The 26,500-nt window shown below is 46.8% G+C and overlaps 1 protein-coding gene and 2 non-coding genes across 4 annotated transcripts in view; 2 read left to right on the plus strand and 1 right to left on the minus strand.

The window, feature by feature from the left end:
- The first annotated feature begins 510 nt into the window (after nucleotides 1-510).
- On the plus strand, nucleotides 511-652 carry LOC125364350. Its single transcript, XR_007213503.1, has one exon. It is a non-coding gene; the product is annotated as a small Cajal body-specific RNA 17 (non-coding RNA).
- An 87-nt stretch (nucleotides 653-739) lies between these two features.
- On the plus strand, nucleotides 740-817 carry LOC125364343. The gene has a single exon (XR_007213497.1). It is a non-coding gene; the product is annotated as a small Cajal body-specific RNA 18 (non-coding RNA).
- Nucleotides 818-6,204: 5,387 nt separating this feature from the next.
- Nucleotides 6,205-26,500, minus strand: part of Myo5b (myosin VB) — a 281,784-nt gene continuing 261,488 nt past the window's right edge. For both annotated transcript variants that reach the window (XM_048363621.1, XM_048363620.1), the window contains exons 31-39: nucleotides 26,355-26,448; nucleotides 24,103-24,246; nucleotides 21,790-21,941; nucleotides 19,872-19,961; nucleotides 17,239-17,389; nucleotides 15,197-15,482; nucleotides 14,173-14,347; nucleotides 12,634-12,714; nucleotides 6,205-6,357 (exon numbers count right to left, since the gene is read on the minus strand). In XM_048363621.1, coding sequence (XP_048219578.1) covers nucleotides 6,205-6,357; nucleotides 12,634-12,714; nucleotides 14,173-14,347; nucleotides 15,197-15,482; nucleotides 17,239-17,389; nucleotides 19,872-19,961; nucleotides 21,790-21,941; nucleotides 24,103-24,246; nucleotides 26,355-26,448 — 1,326 coding nt within the window. The remainder of the gene's footprint in view (nucleotides 6,358-12,633; nucleotides 12,715-14,172; nucleotides 14,348-15,196; nucleotides 15,483-17,238; nucleotides 17,390-19,871; nucleotides 19,962-21,789; nucleotides 21,942-24,102; nucleotides 24,247-26,354; nucleotides 26,449-26,500) is intronic.

The raw sequence follows: 26,500 nt of genomic DNA on the forward strand, positions 1-26,500 counted from the left end.
TCCCGGCCCGGGTGACCTCGCTCGGGCTCCCCCTTCGCGCCTCTTCTGGAAAGTGGAGGAGCCGCCGGTTCCCGGGGCCGGGCTGGGGCCATCTCACATCTTTGTCCCGCCTTTGGCTAACAGCGCGGGGTTTTTATTTGACTCCACCACGGTCTTAGTCCTCGGGAGCCGCGGGCTCCCGGGACCCTGCCTGGGGGGGGGGGGGGGTGGTGCTGCTGCAGAAAATAGGCCGGAAAGCCGGGACCCCGCGACCCCGCTCATCTCAAGCTACGCAAGGATGTGAAAGTGGTGGGCGTGACCGACCGCGGCGTGGGCGTGGCCTACCGCGGCGTGGGGCGGGGCCTGGAAGTCAAATGGGCGTGGTGTATGGGGCGCCCCGTGATTGGGTAGGTGTGCGGCTGCGCACACAGTGCGCAGAGGCCTGGGCTTCTACGCGGCTCGCAAGGTGGGGTTTTGGTGGGTGCGGTGAGCGTAGTGGGGTTGGGTGCGGGACGCGTAGCCGGCAGGGTGTTCCTGAGTCCCCGATGCAGCCCCCAGTGAGCCCCCAGTATTTTCCTTATATGATCGGGCCCTTTGTGGGCGGCGCCGCTTGCCCGGGCCTGAGAGGATTATAAGACCGTGCCTGGCGAAGTGGGGCCCGGGGGACTTGGAGCGGGGAGAGAAGGGGTGTGAGGGCGAGAGGTTGGGGCTGAGACCGAGGGAGGCGTGGTGAGGGGCCCGCCACCGGGAACTGCGAGCCCTGCCGATGATGAGGTGACATCTGTGCGATCTGAGTTCTGGGAACCAGACGATGGAGTGTGCGAGCCGACTGAGGCCGGGCGAGCAGGAGTGCGGTGGAGAGCTGCGGGGCCGGGGCGGGGCTGCGGGGCCGGGGGCCGGGCTGCGGGGCTGGGGGCCGGGCTGCGGGGCTGGGAGGGGCTCAGATCCAGTGGTGGGAGCGGGATGTGGGGCAACTGATGTCTGAGTTGCCCTGCGAACTGCAGCGCAAGAATTACATACTTCGGTGATGCTCTTGTAGTGTTCACTTAAAAAAAATCTGACTTATTTTTAATTTTTTTTAAGGCTACAAATGGGGGTTGGGGTATTTTTAATGATTTTCATCATGGCACTTCCGTCTTTAACGAAAGTAACCCACTTTAAATATAAAGTAGGAATTCAGTATTATTTTTGTATGGGGAAGCATAGTCAGCATAGTTTTTCCTACTTTGCTGTAACACGCAAAGTTGAGGGCAGCTTAAATAGCAATAGTTTCAGCTTAAATAACAGTGGTCTTGGAAGTTTCAGCAATGGCAACTGGGTAAAACTTGAAGTCGGAAGGGAGGCTGAGTAATCGCCGAACTCAGGCGGCTCAGGGTCTAGACATGTTGCCTTGTCTTGAACCGCCAGTCTTCCTGTCTTAGCCTCCCACGTGCTGGGATTACACATGTGCACCTCTCCATGGTGAGGTCTTAAAACCTGCCAGGTTTACACCTTCTCTAGGAAGGTGGTTTCATCCATAAGCCTTTGCTCATCTACATAAATTTTAGAATGAGCTTGTCAGTTTTCACACAAACACCAGCATTTTGATCTTGATTTTGAACCTGTAGGCTTTCCATCACCTAATTTTGTCTATGGTAACATTTATAAATTACTTCACAGTTTTTTAAAACATTTTTCCACTAACAATGTTGTCTCTACCATATGCATGTGATTTACTCTCCCTCAGAGCTATCTCATTGATCTGCTTATTAGTTTTTTCCTACCCCCAAACTGCCTTTGAGAGGTTGAGAGTAGTTGCTCAATGGGCCTTTTGATCTTACAGGTAAAGTTCTCTTCGACCCCCAACTTTTGCACTGTTGGATAATGACATCTGGTTTAAGCAATCATCATGCAAGTTTGAATATAGCCCCACAATGAAATTTTTTTCTTTTTTCAAGAAAGCACTAAGAAACTTTTCAGCCAATGCATAAATGCAGTTTTAAATTCTGTTTAGATTTGGCACACCAATTTATTCAAAAGTATTTATTTCCACAAATTTTTATCCACAACTGAATATTACAGTGACTATTACAAGCACTTTTTTTGATAAACAAAAGTATAGTTTACAGATTTGTCCAAAATGGAAAAAATATTCTCATCAGTATTTATTCTATAGTTTACCCCTGAATATGGTGTGAACCCCCTCCAGAGAGGCAGTCCTGCATCTGAACATCAGTTGATGGCAAAATGTTATCATATTCAAATCTGGATCATTCTGTCACAGTGTCACTTTAGAAAGTAGCTTCATTCGAGTTCATTGGTTCCCTTTATTACAATTAGACTTTCTTTTCAGGAAAAACAATCTTTAATAGCTAATAACTTTTATAAGAAAAAACTCAGCCCCATGTTTGCCATTGATACTAAAATTTTAAGTTTGTATACCTTCTAATTCTCTAATTATGGCACCAATGTGTACGAACAAGTAAATCATGTTTTTTTGGCTCATGCAGCAAATTTTAGGAACTGACCATAAATATTCTGTAAAGAGAAATGAAAGGGTCCTGCCCCATGCTCGCAGTTTAACAATCATATAGTTACGTAGGCATTTTGCTGCCTTAGAATTGTTTGCAAACCATTTACTTTATGCTAAAGAAAAAAATGGATTCTAATTTGTTACTATAACCCATAATGCATTTATTAAGGCTGTAAGTATTTGATGAACTGATGGCCGATTTTCTTTTCTAACTTTCCCTAACATCTAATTGTTATAAATGCCTTGAAATTGAGTACGAGTGAAAAAAAAACCAAGGGAAGAAACTCCTATTGACATGCTCCATGGAAGGGGGGAATCTCTATGTTGGGGTGTAATATACTTCCCAGGTGGACCTACAAGTATCTTGCTGTTACTGCAGCTAGGATGGCCCAGCCATCCTAGGGGGACACATGAGAGTCGCTGGTCGGCAGTCTCGGTGACAATGAATTTGTGTGTAAATGCACACATTACGATGGGCAAAGAGACAGGTTCCACGTAACACCAATTGATTTACAAATATTTGATTCTCGTGTAATCTTTCAAGTGCCTCTGTTTCAAAAGACAAACGAGAAGACCACTGATGCTACACTGAACACTGAATTTCTTCCCAGGGCAACACTTACTTCAGAGAAACAATTGGTCAGTCAGTTAGCTCAGTAGCTGCTAAAGGCACACCGTGAGAGAAGTGACAACTAAAATTTAATAGTAAAAGAAAGGGATCTAGTGCTGACTTCAAACTTGTGCTACTTTAAGTTGCTTAAATTAAGAAATCACTATGGATTTTATGAAGTTGAGAATAAACTTTTAACAAGTACAAGAGTCCAGCTGTGCATTGGAGGCTGTAATCCTAGTTGCACAAGTGGCTGAGATCTAAGGATCATGGTTGGAAGCCAGCCCAGGCAGGAAAGTACATGAGCCTCTTATCTCCAACTAAATACACACACACACACGCGCGCGCGCGCACACACACACACACACAGTGCAGAGCAGGCTGGGAATTCAATTCCCAGCATTGGAAGAGGGAAAAGAAGTGTACAGAAAATTACTAACATAAGACTGTTTCTCTAAAGATGATTTCAGTCTCCTAGTATGAAGTTAAACAGGACAGATTTAACTATCATATAGTCAGTTACCATATTGCCAATAACCTATATCAATTACTGTTGTAGTGAAATATCTTTTTGACTTTTGGAAGAGAAATCTGCCATTTCTTTAGCTAAGAAGGGAACTATTCACAAGACTCCTCTCTGCCTGTTTACTTGCTAAGCTTCTATTCAGCAAGCCCTTGGTACTTGTTGGTGCACTGTGACAGGATAGTCGCCACCCAGAGCTGGCTGAAGGCGGTGTGTAAGGCCAGGTAGCCATTGTTTGCGGAGTGGCTGCTGGTCATAGCAGCTGACCACTTTAGTAACAAGGACTTCTTGGTTATCTCCATGGTTAAGGATAATCATCACGTAAGAAGTCAACTTCAAACTCACGTGCATCAAAAAGCAAAGCATACTTAATAAACGTGAAGAGGTAGCCACCCATCTACTTGTTTTGATCTGGCTTTCCAAAGGTGGCGTGAGAGTTGGCATGTGAATGTCAGGATGGCGTAGCTAAGAGCACAGGGAAGGGACTGCCCTGGGATGCCCAGCGGAGATGTTGAATGCAGACACAAAATGGACAGTGCCCTTGACAACTCATTTTGGACATGACTGTCAGGAGCCTAACCCAGGCCTGTGTTGTGTTCTGGCCGCAGCAGGTGGGAAGAATGACAGGATTTTAGGGCTGAGGACTGTTTAGGGCTTGGGTTATATGTCTCCCCAAGAGTCTTCTCAGAGGAGGGGCTGGGCATAAGAAAGGCAGCAGGGGTGTGGTGCACCCCTACTCCCAATGTAGGAAAACCGTTCTCAATATAACGTCAAGGTGTTTCTCACAGGATTTACAAGCCGTGTGTTCCTGTCAGAGGAACAGTATGCCCTTATTAATATGAAAAATGAAAATTAAATTATATAGTAAACGTTGAGTGGAGTAAGATTCTTTAACTGAATGCTTCCTTTTGGAGAGTCGCCCAAAAGCACCTTGAAAGAAAAAACAAGACAAAAAATTCTAAGATCAGAAAACACCTAAGAACACTCCAGTAGGCCGGAGAATGGCTACTCTTTTTATAATCTATTTCATAGCAGAGCTAATCACAGTACATTTTTGTACTCATTCTAAAAAATGTTGATGATAACCTACAATGGGAAAAGTTGGCTTAAGCTGTTTCATAATCTGCTTTATTTACCTATTTATGCTGGTACTGGGGCTTGAACTCAGGGCCTTGGCACTCTCCTTTGCCTTTTTCGATCAGAACTAGCGCTCTACTACTTTCAACCACAGCGCCATTTCCGGTTTTCTGGTGGGTGATTGGAGATAAGAATCTCATGGACTTTCCTGCCTGAGCTGGCTCTAAATCTGTCCTCAGATCTCAGCCTCCTGACAAGTTAGAATTAGAAGTGTGAGTCACCAGTGCCTGGCTTAAGTAGTTTTGTTTTCTCAAAACAATACTTCCACAATCAATAAAAACAAAACCACAAACGTTTGGTTAATAACTGAAGGATTACAGATTCCTTTTTAAAGGTTTTTTTCCCCCCTCCCTCAAATAATTGGATTCTGAAGTTTAAGTGATAGCTGATACTGGCTGTTTGCATTTTTCAGAGCTGTGTGGTATGGCCTAGGTTGATGGCATTCACACCTCAAAAGCTTTCACACTGACCTGTGTGGTTTCTACATTGATAGAGGAGACGTCCTACTCTCCTGGCTGACATGCACTTTTGTGAAAACTTTGGTGGAATTGTTAAGAGTCCAGACCAGCACTGGAAGCAGTATTTTTTCCATCTCTTCCTGATGTTTGGTGTGGAGGACAGCATTTGTAGCATAACTTTTTCCACAAACCTGAGACTACACTAGAGGGTCCTAGCCTATTGAGGCCTGGGTCTTTGTATTTTGTTTGAAAAATAAATATCAAAAATGTGTGGTTTGGAGGCCGATTACATCACTGTCTCTCATTCATTAGCCATTAACAAAACTCATTGGAGAAGCTGCTGAAAAGGCTCAGTCCTGTCCTCTTGTTTTAAAAACACCTTGTGACCTCTACCATACCTATATGGTTTGTCAACCTGGGGAACGCCAGCATGTGGCATTGTCATGTCATTGGTACCTTGTCAAAAATCCAGTGAAGGCAATGTCTGTCCCATATTTTATATATGTGCATTTTTGTTTTCTTGTGGCTGTTTGGTTTTGAAACAGGATCCAGGCTGGCTGGAACTCCCAGTTTTCCCAAGGTCTGAGACTACAAGCATGTACCACCACACTTGGCTGTGAATATGATCTTCATTTCTAATTAGTATTCTCCAGTTCTATGCAGAGATTAAAAATAAAAACAACTAGGCAGCTTCCATTTTGTAGAAGTGGCACCTGTTATCAGCCCATGGGGACAGCTTGGTGGCTACACATTATCGTGTGTACTCGTTTAGAGTAAAATCGAATCTTTAAAAAAAAATCTTCCATAATTCAAGTGTTTTTATTCTGAGCAGCAAATACAAAAAAAAAATAATGACAGAGAGGTGTCTTGTTTAGTTCTGCACACTCCAGACTCTCCATCTCTGATGCCGTCCGCTGTTACCAGGAATTCACTGGGCTGCGCTGGCCGCCTCCTCGCCCTCCTTGGGAAGCGCGCTGGCGCACGGTCACACTTCACTGAGGAACTCCAGGTTGAGACACGCTGGGATGTGGATTGAGTCCATGGTCAGAGAAGACGGATTAAACGGGAACAAGACTGGAAACATGTGTTTGGAGTCTAGCAGCAGTTGCTGAGGGTCATTTCGCTCCTGTAGTTGTGCCTGGAAGAAGGAGACCACGTGAATTCTTCATGGGCTTGAAAAGAAGTGAGCTGACCAAAGTGGCTGGCTGTATAGCATGGGACAAGTTCTTAGATACCCACTGCCTTAAGTATGAAACTGTAAGTCCTCTGTATATCACTTTGACAATAAATAAATAATTATTCAGAAAAAAAAAATTAGGGAAGAGGTTGGGACTAGGAGAACAAGCTCTCCCTACCCCTGAGGTCTTTGGCGTGGATAGAAGCCCTGGCCTAGGCTTACTGGAGATAAGAGAAAGCATTCTCTAGATTCTAGCATTATTTCAACTTTTTTTTTCCTAAGAAAGAAGGTATAAATAGGTGTGAATCATATGGATAAAACATGGTAGCTTTTGGTACTGACTTTGTTTTTTGGGGGGGCGGGGGAAGGCATGATCTCAGGGCCTTGGGCTGTCACTTAGCTTTTTCAGTCAAGGCTGGAGATCTACCACTTGAGCCACAGCTCTACTTGTGGCTTTTGGCTGGCTCATTGGAGATACGAATCACACAGATTTTGCTGCCTGGTCTGGCTTTGAACTGTAATCCTCAGCTCTCCTAAGTAGCTAAATTTCCTGAACTGTTCAATGTCCATTTTTCTTTTGTAGAATGGAATGGGAAAGAGGCACATGGCATAAAATGGCAGAATCGGAAGTCTAGGCAGGGTGCCTCCACCGAAGCAGCTGTGGGGTGATCAGTACCAAGTATCTCACCCTGAAGCCCTCTCAGACACTGGTCGCACCAGGAGGGGGCTTTGCAGGGAGAGGCTGGTCACCACCTGCTCACATGCGTGAGCCCCAGCGCATCAGTGGGGACAGAGGCCTGCATTCCCAGAGTTGCTAATGGTATCAGGACAGGCAGTGGGATCTTATCTGTCCTTCACATTTTTTTTTCCTGTGCCCAAACAACCTTTATTCCTTTTAAGTTAATCGTTTATTTATTAAAAGATTTTTTTTTTTTTTTTGCTGGTTGGTCCTGGGGCTTGAACTCTGTCCCTGAGCATCTTATTTTTTTAATTAATTAAATTTTATCGACAAGGTGTTATGCAAAGGGGGTACAGTTACATAATAAGGTAGTGAGTACATTTCTTGTGATATCTGTTACGCCCTCATTTTTCTTTCCCTTCCCTAGATTAGGTAGGCATACATACAATATCCAGTGTGCCAAAATCATATACAGTAACCATGTAGGGTACACCAAAGGAAATTCACGTAGAACATTAAACATAAAGTCAATAATAGAATCCTCCTGTGTCCTTCTCTTGGAGTTGTTTTTGCTTATCCTCATCTTATATAATCATGTATACATAGCTGTTGAGCTATTGTGATCCACTGATAGGTCTATTCTAGACCTTTTTATGTTTGTTTAGTAATTGTTTGGTTTTAGATACATAATGTAAAATTGCTGACCTAAACATGTAGAAATACCATTTGAAAAGAAGTTTGTTATTTTGCAGACCTGGTCTCTAGTGTCTCCCCCCTGCCCCCAACAGTCATATATCAAGGAGACCATGCCCCTTTGTTTTCTGTGTTCTAGGCTTGTGTCTTGCTCAACATTATTTGTTCAAGCTCTGACCATTTTCCTGCAAATGCCATTATTTTATCATTTCTAATTGCTATGTAGTATTCCATTGTATACAGGTACCGCATTTTTTGATCCATTCAACTGTAGTGGGACATCTGGGTTGTTTCCATATTTTGGCTATTGTGAATTATGCAGCGATAAACATGGATGTGCAGATGTCTTTATGGTATCCTGAGACCTGTTGTTCAGGACAGATGCCTAGGAGTGGTATGGCTGGGTCATAGAGTAGGTCTATGCTGAGCTTTTTGAGGAACCTCCATACTGTTCTCCAAAGTGGCTGTACTAATTTGCACTCCCACCAACAATGGAGAATGTCCTTCACATTTTTGAGTCTGTGTGCTTTGGTTGGTCTAGTTGGTCTCAGCATAGATGCTGGACTTGAGCTGCAATGGAGTTGCCTGGTGACATCAACCGTGACAGCTAAAAGGACCCACTCTCTCCTCCTTTTCCTGTGTACGTAAGACATTTTCTTTACAAATGTACACTAACAAGTGAAAAACCCATGGAAGGACACTTGAACAGGCATACAAAAGTGTAAGCTTACAGAATGCCCCCCCCCACACACACATAAGATCTGCCTTTTGGCAATGTGAGTCCGCCCTTGGCTGATGATACCTGAGGGGCAGGCGGAGCACCTCCCACCTTAGTTGCATGAAGGTATAAAGGTATAAAGAGAGCTCCGGCGCCATTTTCCTTTACTCCTCTGTGGGAACTTGGCCTTGCCTGCCCTGCTGGCAATAAACTCTTCTGCCCTACATGACTTCCTCTATGGTCTGTGGTTTTCTGGGATAATTTTCCTTTCAAAAAGGACCAGGGAGCTTGGGGTTAGGCTGGTTCAAATGCTTTGGTCTGGTAGAAAGAGTAAAAGCGAACAGAGCTGGAAGGTCCTGAGTTCTCGGAAGGGATTCCAGGACCGGGCCCTTTTCCATCTTTTGCTTCCCAGCTGCCACAACCACAGGCCCAAAGCAACAGGAACTGGTCTGCAACAAGTAGCCCTCAAGTCCTTTTTTCCTCTTAAGTCAATGATTTCAGTTATGTTGTCACAATAATGGAAAGTTGACAAACACGCACACTGAAAGAATCTGTCCCAGCCATCCCTGGGGACCATGCAGAGATAGTCACTAGTCACAGACAGAAGAACAAGGTTTCTAAGGAGGCTTATTAGTGGGGTCATACCTCCCACAGGGGAGAGAGCAATATGGCGTCTACATCTTAATCCAGGAGGTGGCTTATATAACTCTGGGGCTCGAGGGGAAGTAGGTAGGTCTCAGTGGTGAACGGGAATGGCCAAGTATAGCTCTAAGGCAGGGAGTTCAGGTATGGGTGGAGCTGGGGGCTAGTGGGAGTGGCTGAAGATCTGAGGTGGGGGAAATACTAACACACACAAGTGGGGATGAGAGGAGACCCTTTCTCAGAAAGTTGTAAGGATCAAGAGAGTCGGCCTGTGAGTGCTTGGTACATATGGCAAGTGCTCTATTTGTCATTAATATTAGCTTTGCAGTATGATTTCCTCTTCTTCCTGCCTGTGCATTAACCATGAGCCTCTGAACTCTGAACTGTAGGCTGGAGCTGTATTTTTACAGAGGCCACTGAACTGCTTACCAAGAGGAAAATTAATACATCCTGATTTTGAGAAATACAGGTCATTGTATACTTACTACTTTGAGGCTAGAAAATTGTTTATTCTTCTCTCTTATGAAGCTTCAATTAGTGACAATATTTTGATGTTGTAATTGTCTACAGCTTCCATGATTTCACTATTTTAGAGGTGAAAGACCTAGGGATATAAATCAGCTCAATTCCTTGGGTTTTGCAACTGGCTCTAATGCTCAGGATAGGGCTTAAACTCAGGGTCCCATGGCTTAACAGGGGAGCATCTGGAAAGTGACAGGTAACAGGCTCATAGGTGAAGTGAGTTTAAACCCAGGATTATGAGATGGCTTCACAGTCTTCACAGTAAAGGGAAAGAACTCCTTTTGTGTCTGGTGCCAATCACAATACATGTATTGTGTGTTTTAAAATGATGTGTATTAGTAGGTTAATACAGCGATACTAATATATACGTATTAATATCATATATAATTTATATATATATATATATATATATTTTGGAGGGGGGGCCAGTCCTAGGCCGTGAACTCAGGGCCTGAGCACTGTCCCTGGCTTCTTTTTTGCTCAAGGCTAGCACCCTGCCACTTGAGCCACAGCGCCACTTCTGGCCATTTTCTGTATATGTGGTGCTGGGGAATTGAACCCAGGGCCTCATGTATACAAGGCAAGCACTCTTGCCACTAGGCCATATTCCCAGCCCTATAATTTATATTTTTAAAGGTCCACATAATGCATATAGCACTTGAACAGCAGTATGCTTTAGGGAGCAGCTTGAATTTGTGATGCATGATCTAAAGTGTGGGTGAGTAAGACTGATGACCATTTCCTCTAAAACCTGCATAGTGAGAAATTAAACATGAAGCTACTATAACTGGCAGAGATATTTGATAGGATCACTGAAATCGATGCATGACTGGAGAGGGTACACGTTCTTAAGAGGACAACTGATCCTTCACCCACTAAACCTCCTGCAGCCTGACTTGGCATTTGTTCATCATCTACTTTGGGCTCAATTTCCCTTCCTGTTTTCCCAGTTACCAATTTATACTCAGTCACAGATATTCAGATATAGATGTGTGTTTGGATATTCAAAACCAAGGCAGACTTTCAAAACTTGCATGTTTACTTGTGTCATTGATTTAGCCCTCCAGTCAGGCACAGATAGTGTCCCGAGGGTCAGGAATGGCAGTGGCTTCTCTTCTGTTCAGCAGCTGGCTCATGGCTTTAGTAACTGGTTCTTTTCAGTCAGCACCTGCCCTGTATGTACTGCATCTGCATTGGCCAGCCTTGGTCTGCTTGTCTCTATGGGCTACATCTTGAATAACCTCGTGGTTTCTCAATTGCCCTTGAGAAAACAACCAGCCTGCCAAATCCGACTTGGCATTTTTACCTTGACCTTTGGCCTCTTCTCTACTTGGACAGTGGGCTAAAGTTCATTTATTCTTGCCACAGCTCTTTTCAGACCTAGGATACTCTTTCTAAATCTCTGGAGTTCTACATTTGAACACAGTCAAGTGTTCTGAGTAAAACCCCAAGTATTTTAAAAGGAGTGGCTTCAAGTGCTCTACCATTTAAGCCACAGAGTCACTTCGGCAGTTTTTCTGAGTAGTTTACTGGAGATAAGAGTCTCACAGACGTTTCTGCCAGGGCAGGCTTCAAACCGCAATCTTCAGATCTCAGTCTCCTGAGTACTAGGATTACAAGTGTTAGTGAGCAATCAGTGCCCAGCTAGGAGTTTCAGTCTTCAGCAATGATTTGATAAACTTCTATTGTGGTTCTCCTTTTCCTGCCACCTGCTCTCTGATCACTTTCCCTTGTCCTTTCTAATCCTGATAAGTACTGGCATTACTTTGCTAACGTGTCCCAGCAAAGTTATCCTGGAAAGACATGCCCTATTTGTTCTATGTTGTCATTCAGTCAGTTATTGCCATACAAGCAGGCCAGGCACTTGGCACTCCCCTTAGGCTCAGCTTGAGGATGTTCATCTTTAAGTTGAAGTTCCCAGGATAAGAGAAAACAGACCTAAACACCTCTAGGCCTAACAAGACCTGATTTCTGTCCTGGGAATGTGGCTTAGCAGTAGAGTGCTTGCCTAGCATGAATGAAGTCTTGGGTTCGATTCCTCAGCACCACATAAACAGAAAAGGCCAGAAGTGGTTCTGTGGCTCAAGAGGTAGAGTGCTAGCCTGGAGCAAAAAAGAAGCCAGGGACAGTGCTCAGGCCCTGAGTTCAAGCCCCAGGACTGGCAAAAACAAAACCCATGCTTTCTACTAAAGATATTCCTAAGGATGGATTATTATAAGTCTTAGCGATAAGATTTAAGAGTTCAAGTTATGTTCTCTCTGTCTCTCCCTTCTCCCTTTTTCCCCTCCTTCCCTCCCTCTGTCCCCCCATTGGTAGTGCTGGGGATGGAACCCAAGGCTTTTCATGTACTGAACAGCCCTCTACGACTGAGCTGTGTATCCAGCTTTTCTGGTGAATGCTTACAGAACACTGCTTAGATCTATCTTTGGGAAAGTGGATATTTAATGTCTAGGTTGAGCCCATTTGGTGTCCTGATTCATTAAGGTGCGAATTAAATACTTAGGTGATATCTAAAAGTCTGAGAGGCATAAGTGATAAAGGTTAAATCCTCAGTGTGTGTCTAGTTAATGAGTTATTCATAGATAGCAGGGTTCATATTTATTTACATAGAAAACAAAGAAATGAAAGTTCTTCTAGCACACAGCAGCATAACTAGCATTTTATAAATAAAGAGGTTAAAAACCTAAGCTTCCAGGGCTGTGGTAAAATGGCCTAGTGGTAAAATGCTTGCCTCGAATACATGAAGCCCTGGGTTCGATTCCTCAGCACCACATACATAGATAAAAGCTGGAAGTGGCGCTGTGGCTCATGTGGCAGAGTGCTAGCCTTGAGCAAAAAGAAGCCAGGGACAGTGCTTAGGCCCTGAGTTCAAGCCCCAGGACTGGCAACAAAAAAAAAAACAAAAAACAAAAACCTAAGCTTCCAATATCTTTCAGAGTTTTAGACTGTGACTTACTAAATTGATTCATGTTTTAAAACTCACCTGGATTGTTCGGATAAAGGACACTGTGACCCGTTCTTCAAATTCATTCAAGGGAGTATAAAGGTTTAAAATTTTGACAATCTATTGGAACAAAAACAAAGTTTAGCACAAAGTTATTTGAACAGAAGATAACGCTGAAGATTGTATGCTGTTAGCATAAGAGTAATCACTGGCTTAGGTAGGACCCACAACATAAATAATCCAGACTGATCATGACACTGGGAATTTACACCCATGGCTGTTCCTGGCAGATCTGAGTTCCTATATGACATTCCTATACTCTACACAAGCACGCATGTGCGTGCTCGTACATGCCCCCTGGCTTGGCTACATGGGTAATAGCTACTAGTCGAAGTTCTTGTTTAGACAAAACTGGAGGTCTTGCCCTAGATAAGGAAGAACCTGATTAACATCTACCAACTCTTCTCTCCTTTCCTACCAACAAACTTGCCTAAAAATGAGATTTTCTTCTTATTTAAGCAGGAAATAGTCTTTTGTCTATTTACCAATTGATTGGTGGCAGTAATTTGGTCCAGTGCAATGCCAGTTGCATTCCAGAAGTAAACACATGAAAGCAAAAATGGCTTTTAAAGGGGGGAAGCTGGGAAGCGCTTAGTACTTCTGCAGCAGGAAGCAGGTTTCATCTTTCAGTAGTTAGTGGAGAAGCTACAAAGAGACATAGCCATTTTGCTCTACTGAGCCTACGTGCTTTTAGGTGGTGGTTAGGAAGGAGATGTATGTGATTGGGAAAGGCTGGCTCCTGGCTCATTTCCAAATAGGTCACTCATGATGAAGGGCAAGATCTGTCCTCCTCGGGGTTTATCTTTTTATACGCTGATAATATGTCTACAACCAAGTTATAAAATTAATGTAATGGGGGGGGGGAGGACAATAATATGTAAGTACTTCTAAGCTCTTAAGGACTTCATTTAAGATAATGTTAATAGATTTCTTAGTATACTTTAGCTGCCTAAGGAGGGTTTCATTATGCCATTTTCACACATGTATTATTAAACAAGTTCCTTCTCATTTAAGGTAAGACCTCTAGTTCTGTTTGGAAGGAATCTTTAAGTGTGAGATGTATCTTGATCAACCTCCAGTCCTCTCCCCTATCTCCTCTTCCCCTTTTTAAAATAATTTCAACAACAGATTTCACTGTTTTGTAGAGTCTTAAGAGAAAACATAACCATATTTAAATGACAGTTGCAAAGTAAGCACATAATTATGAAGAAAGCAAATGAAGCAAACACCCAATGTTAACCATTTCAGCAAAAATTAAAATTTCTGGGGAGGAAGCAATCCAGAGTTTTGCTGCTTGACAAATGGTCAGCTGAACTTTGTGGGTTTGCTAGCTTATTTTCTGGATGAACAACAGGACGCAGAGATTTACAGACAGGGTAGCATCTCTCAGTGAGACCACCCGCGGACTGCAACTCCAGACCCGCATCATCAAGCCCGGGGGAGAGCACTGAGAATCCTCGGGCAGGAACAGATCAGCTGTCTGGATGGCGGGGAGAGGTCTACCATGGCCAGGCTTACCTGCTGAGTGCTGAGTGAGTTACACAGAGAGCAGATGGCCTCTGCGTCCTCCTGGGTTTTCTTCTTCAGCTGCAGAAGTTGGGCTGCCTGGATCAAAGGTTCCAGAGTTTGGACTGCCCCGCTCTGGTGAAGGTTTCTTCCCCGAAGCCATTCCTCAAGTTGGCTTATGTTATACCTTTGCCATAGTGGGGGAAAAAAACACACCAAGCTGTGTTAGTTCCTAATCCATTGGGAGGAGGACACGTGTGAGCTATGTAGGCTACTTACAGTGAGGGACAGCGCTGTCATTACCATAATTCATCATGTGGCTAAAAGCTTGAAAGGTGCCTGGCATTCAGTAACTACTGGCTGAATGAAGAAATGATTGGGTGCTTAAAATCAGGCAAAAATAAAATACTTGATGTATCTTTAGAAATTAATGGGGAGGCTGGGCATCAGTGTAATTCTAGCATGTAATTCTAGCTAATCAGGAGGCTAAGAACTGAAGATCCTGGTTCAAAGCCAGACTAGGCAGAAAAGTCTTCCAGACTCTCATTTCCAATTAACCACCAAAAAGCCAGAAGTGCAGATGTCATTCAATCATTAGACCCCCAGCCTTAAGCTGAAAAAGTTAAGGGACAGCTCCTAGGCCCCGAGTTCAAGCCCTGGTACTGATACAAAAGAAAAATAAACAGAAATTAATGGGGGAGAGGAGGCATTGGATATGTTGAGTTAAAACCATTTATATTTCAATATTCATAGACATGTTAATACTTCTTTGCAAATCTTTGGGCCTTCCTTCCCAGCAGGTGTTCTCTGACCTGGCTTCACTGTACTTAAGTCTTCAGTGTATGCAGATAGCTTTAAGCTTAGCACACGTGTTTATAAAGTTCGCCATCTCAGTGTTTGATAAATTTCATCAACCAGTAAAAAGGTGATAGGCTGGAATCACACACAGACCACGGCAAGGACCACCAGTTGGATTTGGATTGAGAGCAGCTGTGTTCTGGCTCTCGTTGGGGTTGGCCTGGCGTGTTCCGCTCACCTGAGCTGCATGCCTGTGCTCCAAGAGCAGACATCCTTCCGCAGCAGGAGGTTGTTCAGAGTCACCGCGTTGATCATGTAGAAGAGTTGCTTGAACACCTGCAGGATGATCTCGGGGTCCAGGCCCTGGTCACACATGACCGTATGGAAGGAATTCATTTGGCGGATGATGGCCTCTAGGCAGTATGAGTTCTCCCCGCCCTCCATGCTGGAGGAGCGCTTCCGGTAGCCCATTGGCTTCATACCAGACAGGCCCTGAATGCTCTCATTTTCCAACATGGCAGACACTGAAAGAAAAGAATGGATAGAGAAGCTTGTATGTTCCCCAGAACAAGCTGTGTTGTTGGGCCACCCAGGTCAAATGGTACTCTGGGCTTATGCAATAATAACATCCAGCAATCTGTGATGTGCGTACTTGGGAATGCACATCATTTGACAAATTCTAGTGTGTTGATCTTTATATGGAAAAATAGTTATGTAGCAAACTTTCACTTAAATGTATTGATGACGTGCCAACGATAGTGAATCTGCACTGGCTGCGTAGTTGTATTGCCTGTGTTAAAAGTCCAGAGTTTAAGAACTAGGCAATGTGAGTGTAGTCCTGGCCCAGCCATTGACTCTATGAATATTAGGTCAGCTGGTCCAGCATACTTATTGGGCCTAAAGAACTTAACTGTAGCGAAATGAACTCCATGTTATGGAAACAATTGTTATATCACTGTTGTAACTACTGTCAACGTGCTATGTGTAACTGTAGCTTCTATTATTGATGATCCTCTCATATCCCCTTCCTGTGGTTGTACCTACACTATCTCTGTATCTATCTGAGTATACTGGAAACCATGTATACTGGTAAACAGTGGTATATAGGGTAAAAAAAATACAAAAAACTACAAAAGCAATACTTGCAAAACTGTTTGGTGTAAATGAACTGAACAACTCATGGGGGTAAAGGGCAAGGGGGGAAGGGGGAGGGGGGAATGAGGGACAAGGTAACAAACAGTACAAGAAATGTATCCAATGCCTAACGTATGAAACTGTAACCTCTCTGTACATCAGTTTGATAATAAAAATTTGAAGAAAAAAACAAAGAACTTAACTGTAGGTGCTTTATGTTCAATACTTCATTTAATCATCTAACAACCCTATGAAGTACTTCTTATTTTACTGATGAGGAAAAACAGGGCTAGATAACTTGCCAATGGGCATGCTGCTAGGGAGTGATAAGAGTTGAATTCAGGTCTGACTTCAGAATGGGTGCTCTTAACCATCACATTACTCTGAGTTCCAATGTATCTCTAGCTTGATGTGTCACTTCTTCCTCCACTTGGTGCCTTAGAAGATGCTGGACAAAGGGAGGGTCTGCAAGGAGATTTATACCCAGGTCTGGATTGGTCCTAGCTGGGTTATAGAAGCCCAGAGAGGGCATTTCTGGCAGGTCCAGGTTTGACTTTCTCCCACCCTTTGTGGAACACAGAGTGACACATGTAAGGTGTCACTTTTCTTTGAACTTGATTGCTTTTGCCTTTCAATTCTGTTTTCATGTTCAGAAGCTTTGTATGAAGTAAATATTACCGAGAGCTTAGAGTTGTGTTCCTTTGCAAGAACACACAATGATTTCTGTTTGCATGAAGGAAGTACATACTGGGCAAGAGAATTATTTTTCCATTGCATATGCATATATGTTTTTGTTGTTGTTGTTTTTGCATCTGTAGCTGCAATGCTGGAGATTGAACCCAGGGCCTTGGTGTCTTTGGAGTTTATGTTGATTACCTATGGAAATGAATTTGTTGTACGAATATACACTACAGAAGGAGAGATAAAGAGCATCTTCTATGCTAGTACCATTATGGGATGGTGTTGAAATGTTCACACATCTTCCTAGGCACAATACACACATTTCCTAATGCCTTTACCAAGAACCAAGATACCTCTGGACTTACCACTGCTGATACATTTGCTTCCTCAAAGGCAGGGTGGCTTACCACAGCCACTTCTTTCAGACCGCCAGGATAAGTGGGGGGAGCTCTTGTAACAACTTACCTATCATAGGCTGCAACAAGCTCTCTGCAATTTTAATGAGCTGCTGGTAGATTTGAATGGAAAGGTCACTCAGCACCTGTCGGTATTCAGTGAGGTCAAAGTTCTTGAGGCAGTGCTCGTTCTGCTTCGCAGTGTTCTGGGTCATGAAGCCCTGTGGAGGAGAGGTGCGTGCTACTCATGTTCTGAGCGCTCCTGAGCTCAGAGCTGCTCACGTTGTCAATCTCTTATCCCTCACCGCCCCCATGTACACCATGTTTTCCAAAACCCCCTGTCCATTCTTGAGGCTGAAGTGATGGCCTTTGAACCTGAAGATAGTGGAAAAGTCCACACGACAGAGAAGTCGAAACTGTGGAGTTTCGAAAAGGCCTAAATCATTTAATCCAAGTCCCTGTGGTAAAGGGATTTCCCGAAGGTACCAAACCCCAGGTGTGTGCAAGGTCAAAGAAAGAGCGGTGTGTCCTTTCTATTCGTCCCCAGTCAGGTTGTTCTATGGGATGGCTCATCTTGACTGTCAACTTTGATGGATTAAGAAATGTCTAGGAGATTAGCAACACAACTCTCGGGTGTCTATGAGGGCATTCCCAGGGACAGTTAAATCCATGGGGTTCTGCTCTAATCACCATGGATTAATGCCTTGATGCATTCACGATAGGATGTTCTAACTTGGAGATGTGAAAGGTAGGAGGTGGGGTGGAGTGGGAGGAAGTAGGTTGCTGGAGAGTCTTGGTGGCGGGGGGGGGGGGCGCATCTCACTTTAGTTCCTTCCTGCATCTTCTCTTCTCTGATTCCTGACCACTGTGACATGAATGGCTCTGTTCTGCCATCCCTCCACACGATGATGGAATAAATCTTCTAAAACCATCAGCTAAAATAAAGCTTTCCTCTATTAAGTGTTTTTTCTTTGTATTTGGCCACTGCAGCACACTGACTGTGTTGCGCCTGTGTGGGCTACCCTGAGTGTTAAGAGGACTCTGGCCCCCTACAGGAGTGTGGCTGTGGCCCATACGCTATGCTTGGGTAATGAGACATTTTATACGGGTTCTATCCCTGAGTATCAGAATTAACAGATGAAGTGAAATGACTCGGTTACAATAGCCTTGTTTCCTCTTAGCTTTCTATATTAACAAGCTGAAACTAACATGTATGATAGAAGGATTGCTGACATCAAAGGACTCATGTGAGGTCCCTTGACTTCAGAGACGGTGTCATGTTGCCCTGGCTGACCTCCATGGTGTGATCCTCCTGACTCAGCCTCCTACGTGCTGGGATTTTACACATATACCATCATACCCAGCTCCAGTGTCATTTGTATTCAGGCCAAAAGAAATCAGTGGCCCCTAAAAGATCAGTGTTCTCAGACAAGTGACTGTCTAAGGCTAGGCCTCACAATGGTTCTGAGTGACAAAGTCCCCCTCCCTCTCCCTTATCCCTCCCTCCTTCTCTTCCCCTCTCCTCTTCCTCCTCCCTCCTTCCTCCTCCCTTCCTGCCTCCCTCTTTCTTTCTCTCCTTTCCTCCATTCCCTTCTCTTCCCTTCCTTCTTTCATTCTTCCTGGAACTCTTGATCCTCCTGCCTCTGCCTCCTGAGTGTAACAGGCATGTGCCAACTGCTCAAAGCAATTTCTAATGACATGAAAGCAGGCTTGGAGGGAGAGTAATTGCAATTACTGAGAGGGCCTTCCATTTGTCCTCATTCTCTGGGCTGCACAGACCTGGTTATGCCATGGTTCAAGTCTTTCCCTGAGCATGTGGAATAACAGCCTCATGTCATGGAGCCCTCGGTCCTGACCTTGCCCTACGTGATATTGGAGTATATGTAGCACCGGTAAACACACGGAACCCGCTGAAATGATATTGAATGTTATTCCATGTGTAAAGCAAGAGCTTGTGTATGCTATTATGATTATGTAACAGAAGGCATCTGGTATGAGATGAAGGCCATTTCTTCTACCTTTAACTTAGAACAAGCAGGTGAGCAACCGAAGTTCTGATTCTTCTTTGTCTTTTGCTGGTACTGGGGTTGCAACTCAGGACCTTACTTGGCCAGCACTCTCTACCACTTGCAGCTATTCCTCCTGACCGCTCTGAAGTTCTCACTCTTGGGAGAGCTATGGAGTCAAGCCACATTCCAAAGGCAAGACTTACTGGGGTGGCAGATTCTGTTACTGTCCCAGGGAGAAGAGTGTCAAAATTTGTTCTGGCACAAAGAATGGGATCAAGCTTTCAACATAATTGCACTACTTGCATTTCTGCTACATCTTCACCTTGAGAAGTGGGGGGCGGGTATTAAAAGAAAGGCAGGGGAGAAGCGGAGGAGGCCTGCAGGGATGCGGGAGCAAAAGTGCGCCATGTCACTAAGTCAAGGAGCTGGCTACAGAGTGGGGGAGAGATGGGAACGGTGCACCCTTAGATAAAGATGGAAGTTGGAGGTTCAGAGAGGAACATGAAAATGAGAGTGTCAGCTGGAGCTCAGACCAAGGAGTCTGATTAAGTTGCAAGTTTAAAGCTGGAGCTAAGGCTTCCAAGTCTAAGACAGGGCACTCCGCAGACCTTACAGACATCATCTCAGGGGCTCTTGTACCTTAGAACAATCGGTGAGCAAGGCAGGCTGTCTTTTGGACATTGATCTCACTCACCTCATCCCCACTGTACTGCTTTAAGCAGTGAAGGAGGCGGCAGGTGTTGGATAGCCAGAACGATGTCATCTCAAAGTCATCATTGTGCTTCTGCAAAAAGAGAAGAGCATTTCAGGCTTCCTATTAGGAGAAAGACTACTTAGTACCTCTCTGCCCATGTTCCCCATTATATCCCACATTCTGTAGCAGTCTTGCTACAGGAAAGTCAAAAGACTACTTGTTAGGCACAAGGAAGATATCCTTTGCTGAGGAGTTGCTCTGCTAACCTTCCCCACAATGGTACCTAGAACCACTCCCAGACCCTCTGCTGAGTGGTGTGCATGTAGTGATGCATGTAAACACGTGTTTTCTGTAGCTGAAGAAGGCGAAGCCAGGCTGCATAGCTGAGGCTCATCCTGGAGGCTCCAGGCTCTCATCTACCTCCCTGGACTGACTGAGCAGCTATCCAACACATGGGGTGCTGGGAAGCAAGACAGCAAAATGTCCTGATATCTCACTCACCTAGGGGCCATGTGCTCAATGGCAACAGAGTCATAATGAAGTGACAGGCCACTCAGCAACCTTCACAACCATGATCCGGTCTGTGGTACACTTCCTCTTCATGGAGCTGATGCTGGGATCTACGTGTTGTTATTTAAATGGCAGAGAGGGGTAGCGCTCAACCAACAGAACTAAGAGGTAGAGTGCAGTGACTGGGGGGGGGGGGGGGAGGAGACTGGTGCAAGCTAATTTAGCTTGGGATTAGGGAAGAGGTGTTTGAAATCAGTCTCAGGCTGACTTAGGCCGAATCAAAGACTCCAGCAGGAGCCCTCCAGGAGGTCAAGGTCAGACACACGCCCTTGAGAAATGGCCGCATGTAGGTGATCCATGCTTGGAGCTGTGAGGAGAGCACAGCAGGCCATGATGCTTGGAGCTCAAGGCTGGCTTGGTATTCTCCGAGCAGGGACCACAGGCTTACGGGACCCAAGTTACCAGACCCAGGGCTGCCCTCGGTGCTCCCGAGGACAGCTCCCATGCCAGCAGTGGCAGTGTGGGGGAGAGCTGGAGATGGTCTCTATGAATAGTAACACGTGGGTCTCTCCTGGCCCCTGGGACTCTGCAGACAAGCTAGTGAGGAAGTGGTGTCCATTACATGTGTGAAGAGCCTTGCACCTTTCGGTAAGCATTCTCTTTTTTAAACTGGTACTGGAGCTTAAACGCAGAGCCCAAGCCCTGTCCATTCTGTTTTGTTTTGTTTTCCTTAAGGCTGGTGCTCTGCCACTTGAACGACAGCTCTACTTCTGGCTTTTATTTATTTATTTTTTTGGTGGTCAATTGGATATAAGAGTCTCATGAACTTTCCTTGCCAGGCTATCTTTGAATCACAATCTTCAGATTTCAGCCCAAGTAGCTAGGACCCACAGGTGTGAGCCACCTAAGTGGCATTCTTGAGCTGTTAGCCCCCGTGGGCAGCCCAGGGAGCTGCATCTTACAGTTGAATGTCAGCAGCTTTCCCTGGGCCATTGTGGGCAGCATGCACCCAGCTTCCAGGTGAAATGGGAGAGGAACTAGCTTCTAGATGTGTCCTTGAACTCACTCGAGTGAGACCCATCCTTGGTTGTTGAAGGACATGTCCCTAGCATCTGAGGCGGGGGGTAGCCAGGCCTTTCGTTAGCACAGAACATCCCTAGAGGTCAGAAGGGAGGTGGCCAGAGGCCCACACTGGAGTGCTGGGCTTCCTGCTATTTTGGAGCCTGAGCATCCTTCTCTGGGAATGGCAGGCATCCTACCTACTCTAGAGGGAGAGTAGCAGAACCCAGACACAGGCAAATGACACGGGGTTGCTAGCTGTTCGGTGCATGGAGAACTGCCCCTTCTGCGCAGGTTGGTAGCTTTGCTCAGTGCGTAGAGAACTCCCCCTTCTGCACGGGCTCCTTACCTTCAGGACTTTCTTAATGCCGTTGATGGTGGAGGTGAGTAGGGAGTGCACCTTAAGGTCGTCGCTGGTGTGATCCGCATGCCTGATGCACATATAGAGGATGTATGCGGGGAGGCTGGGCACCGTGCCCGAGAGCATCTGGGGCTTCAGGTCTAACAGCAAGGAATACCATGAGTTAGATCTATGGGGGACACAATGGCTTCAAACAGAGACCTTTTGTAATGATTTCTCTATGGTTCACTGAGAATGTAACCTGCCTCTGGGGTAGAGGAGCAGAGGACAGAAGAAGAGGGCTGAGATTGCCCAGGATATGCAAATTCCTTCTGATCTGATCAGTAGCAGTGGTGTACACATGCTTGCAAATGCACAGTCATGAGTGGTAGAAAACCCAAGCCACATTTTATCCTCCATGCTTGAGCTACAACCTGGCAGCTCTGAGCCCCAATGGCTCGGCCACACTGTTCCAGCCCATCATTGCCACCCTGCCCTCTCTCCAGCACCAGCCCAGAGGCCCCTCTGCCACTTCCTCCAGCTGCTGTCTTAGACTTCGGGGACCCTGTGACTCTCCCTGATGGCTTGCAGGCCTTTTGGTTCTGCCCTACCAAAAGGCCTACCAAAACCAGCCAGGAGAAGCTGCTGTGTGCAATGTGCTCCAGAGAGCTTCGGGTTGGAAGGCCTGAGTGACAGCAGGAGCCTGGAGCCGAGGGGGGAAATGTCCAAAGGCGAGAAGAGCCTCAGAGTGTCACCTGCTCAATGGCCCTGGCTACGACCCTGCCCACAGCCTTCACTCTTATTATCCCACCCAAACAAAGCCCCGGAGCCCTCTAGGCTTGCAAAGCAGTGAGGGGAGGTTGCCTACCGTCCAAGATGTGGGCAGGGCTGATCTCGGTTGGGTGGGGGTTGTCCTGCCACCTCCAATGGCAACTTGGGTTCCATCATTCCCTTAAGTACAGCCACCTAGTGAATCCTAACTACAGGCCCTGATACTTTAGACTCATGTTTAACATTTGGGCCTTTTCTAGTTTCAACAGATGCCTGGACGTTGGTCTTGGGTTTAATTAGAATGCCACTCACATTCATTTATGCAGAAAAAAAATATATTGTATAGGCCAAGGCTTCTGGTGAGGTAAGCAGCTCCCAAGATCTCTGTATAGCAGTGCAGGAGGTGCCCCCCGTTCCCCCCGTCCCCCCGCAATATAGAACTCTCCCAAGCACAAGCCCCAGCAGCCTGCAGGGATGTCCAAGGCCCTGCTTGCTGTGCAGCCAAGAAGGGGCGGGAGGTTCTGTACTGACTCAATGGAAATCTCTCCCCTGTCAGCAGCTCTGAAGACCAAGCAGGGCACAGTTCTCACAGCTGCCTGGTAATGCTACCCAACACACAGGCAGGCCAGCTGTACCCCTGCCATGGAGGTGAATGCAGCGGAGGCTGACCACCCCGAGGGACGTGGCATGGCTGAGCCCAGCGCTCCTCCGCCGGTGAGCACGGGAGCCACCTGGCTTCTTGCCGCCACATTCCAGCTCCCGAGGTCTGCAGGGAGCGACCCTCCCCAGGGGATGCTTCCAGGGCAGCTGCTGCAGGGGACATACTGAGCAACAAATCACTGATTTCCTCATCTCCTAACTCAGGGCTACTGGCAGAGTCCCTCCCCACAATACCCACAAGCTCCCCAGTCCTTAGCCACCTGGCCAGGAAGGAAAAGGACACGCCTGCACATACGCGGGCTATCTGGCTCCAGAGGTCACGGTTATAACGAGCCGTGCTGCGGCGATTTTAACCAGTGAAGGGCGGCAGCGATGGGGGATTAGAAGCTTTGATTCACCCCTCACTGGCTGTGTGCGCTGGGCCAGTTGCTGGCGTGATCTGTGTCCTCCGGTGTGGGGTGAGAATGTAGTGCCCACCTCAAGGGGATGCTGGGAGCATTCAACAAAGCGAGGAGGCTAAGGGCTTGGCAGAGTCTCTGACCCAGACGAGGCCCACAGCCTCAGCTGCTGTGATTGCAGAGCTTTGCCAAGGGGAGGGGTGCCGTGGCTGCTGTTACAGGGGCGAGGCTGGCAGCTCCCCCTGGATCTGGCCACTGGGCGGGCACCAAGAGGCCTCTCTTTCCCAAGTTTATTTGGCACTGAGTGACTGGGATGGGACTTCCATTTGGATAAGCAGTGGGTGGTTATTAGGACAACGAACAGGCTATTCGGAGATGGTGGGTATGGGGTGGAAGAGGGAAGTGGGCTGAGCTGTGTGGGGCACGGGAGGGGGGGGCATTGTGATGTGGATGGACATGGCAGTATGGGGGAGGGTGCTCAATGACTCCTGACCTGTCACCAGGTTCCGGATGAGGAGTGCCTCGTCCTCCTTGTGGTACTCCAGCATGCCCTGGAAGTCCTTCTCTTTCCGCTGGACTGTGACTTGCCTGGTGAGCTCCTGGTGCCCTCTGTCACTCTGAGCCAATGCCTGGGTGGCTGAGGAGGAGAGAGACATCAGAAGCATGAAGAAGGATCTATGGCTGCTCCCGGAGGGAGGAGAGTGGACCTGAGTCTGGGCCCCCCCTGAGGTCCCATACTACATGATCAGTTCTGGGAGCCTGTGGCACACTCCAACAGTGGGCCAATGATGCTAGCCCTCAGTTTGGGGGTCCACAAGAGGAGGAATTCCCCAGAAGGACAACTGTGGGCCAGGGAAAACCTGTACAGGTGTGAGGCAGAGAGCGGGTGTTCAGCCCATCCAGTGGTCTTCCCCTACCAAGCTGCAAGAAAAACGGGTGCTCTTTTCCTGGGATGATGTCATAGCCATGGCCAGGCCAGCTCAGCTCAAGTCTCTGAACATGCCCCCAAAGCAGCCATCAAGACACAGCGATGGGATAACTGCCAGGCTGGACAGGGGAACAGGATGGTGCCGGTGAGGCAGGAACACCATCCTGGGCACCTGAATACAGACTCTGGCAGGGGAACTTGCTAAATGCAAGTCTGTAAGCTAATGATTTGGGAGGAGTCTGGGTGCTGCATTTGGGGTTATAAAGGCCTGGAAAACCTCACTCGGGCCTTTCCCTCAGCCTGAGTGGGTGGGAGAGTGTGGTGGTCCCCACAGATTGATCTTCACACATATCCAGTGTCTACTGCATGCAAGGTGCTTTCGCCAGCCCAGGAACAGATACGATGGGGTCAGAGACCAACTGTATCCCTGGCTTGTCTAGCTAAAGATGCGGACCTGTATATTCATGGGGAAACATGCTCCAATGCAGCTTGGCCCAGTGTCAGGCCAGGAGTAGGAACCAGCAGTTCTGACAGTGGCTGCAGCAAGAAGGACCTGACCAAGTGTGGGTGGGACCCTAACCCAGCAGAAGGGGCTTGTCCATCCACCCACTGGACCCATATCACACAAGTTCCTGTATGATGGGAGAGGAGCAGGATGACTGACCACCCAGGGGGGACATATGATCTCTGTACCATGACTGGCTGCAGGTTGTATGTGTGTATGCATATGTGTGCATGTACAGGTGCACACATGTGTAATGCAGTGAGAACAAAATCTCCAGGTGAGAGCTGGAACTTCCCTCTGCAGGCTGTGGGGAGGCCATGGAGGCCAGAAAGCTTTGTGAAGAGGGTCAGAGGGCCAGTCCTGGGAGGCTGCTCAGTCACCAGAGAGCCTGGGATGAGGCGTGGCCACAGGGAGTGGGAGGGGAAGTCACACAAGCACTCAGGAAGAGGAGTGCCTGGACTTCAGGGCCAAGTAAAAGGGAGGGGCTGGAAGCCAAGGAAAATGAGGACCTAAGGACCGACAATGAGAACTCACAGGATGAAAGGATGGGGAGGTGGGCAGGTGTGGGGACAGACCACCAGCTCAAATATAGTCAGGTATGAGATTATACCTGCCTATATATGAGTCTGTGCCTGGCGTGGGGCCCAGATATCCTTGCTGTCCCAGAGGAGCAGATGGAAACAAGGACCTGACTACAAAAATAAAGCAACATCTGAGGCCAGGGCGGTGGCATCAGGACAACATACAACAGGACTTCAGCCCTGGGTGGTGGCTATTGAGCTGATGGGGGAAGAAGGGTTCCATGCTGAGGGGCAGGCACTTGAAGAGTGGCCCATAGATTGGCAGCAGGGGGTCAGAGGACAGGACTCTCCCGGTACTTGGGGAGACAGAGCTCTGCTGGCCCTCTCTGAGCCAACTCCCCGCCCGCCCCCCCACCTCCAGTTTTAATGTTGATACTGTCTGGCATGGAATGAGGCCCCTGGGACTCGGGTGTTTGTTCTACATGTATTCTTTCACAAGCAAGAAGCTTTGCGTGCAATCTTGAGCCCTGAGAAGGTAGGGACCATGTGGTCACCTTTTCCATGTCCCATTTCTCCACCTGGCAGAGCCTGGCTCAGGGTAAACACTGAATACTTGCTCAATTCCGCGGAGAATGTGTAAGCATGAGGGGCTGAAATTCCCCTATGCCACGGCTGGCGCGGGCACGGCTGCCAGGAGCCTGGGGAAATGGACATTGCTCTGAAAGGCAGCAGGCATGGGGAGACACACTTTCGCTTCACAATGCACACTCACACCCTCTCACACACCGTACCTTCTAGGTCCTGGACTTTCTTCATGTAGATCTTCAGTTGTTTCTTCAGCTTCCGCTCATTCTTTTCCAGCTTTTCTACCAGCTCTTTAAGGTCCTGAAAGCAGAAGCAGGAAGTGTGTGAAGTAACTTGAGGCCCATGCTGGACA

Source organism: Perognathus longimembris, chromosome 15, assembly GCF_023159225.1.
Source record: "Perognathus longimembris pacificus isolate PPM17 chromosome 15, ASM2315922v1, whole genome shotgun sequence".
NCBI lineage: Eukaryota > Metazoa > Chordata > Mammalia > Rodentia > Heteromyidae > Perognathus > Perognathus longimembris.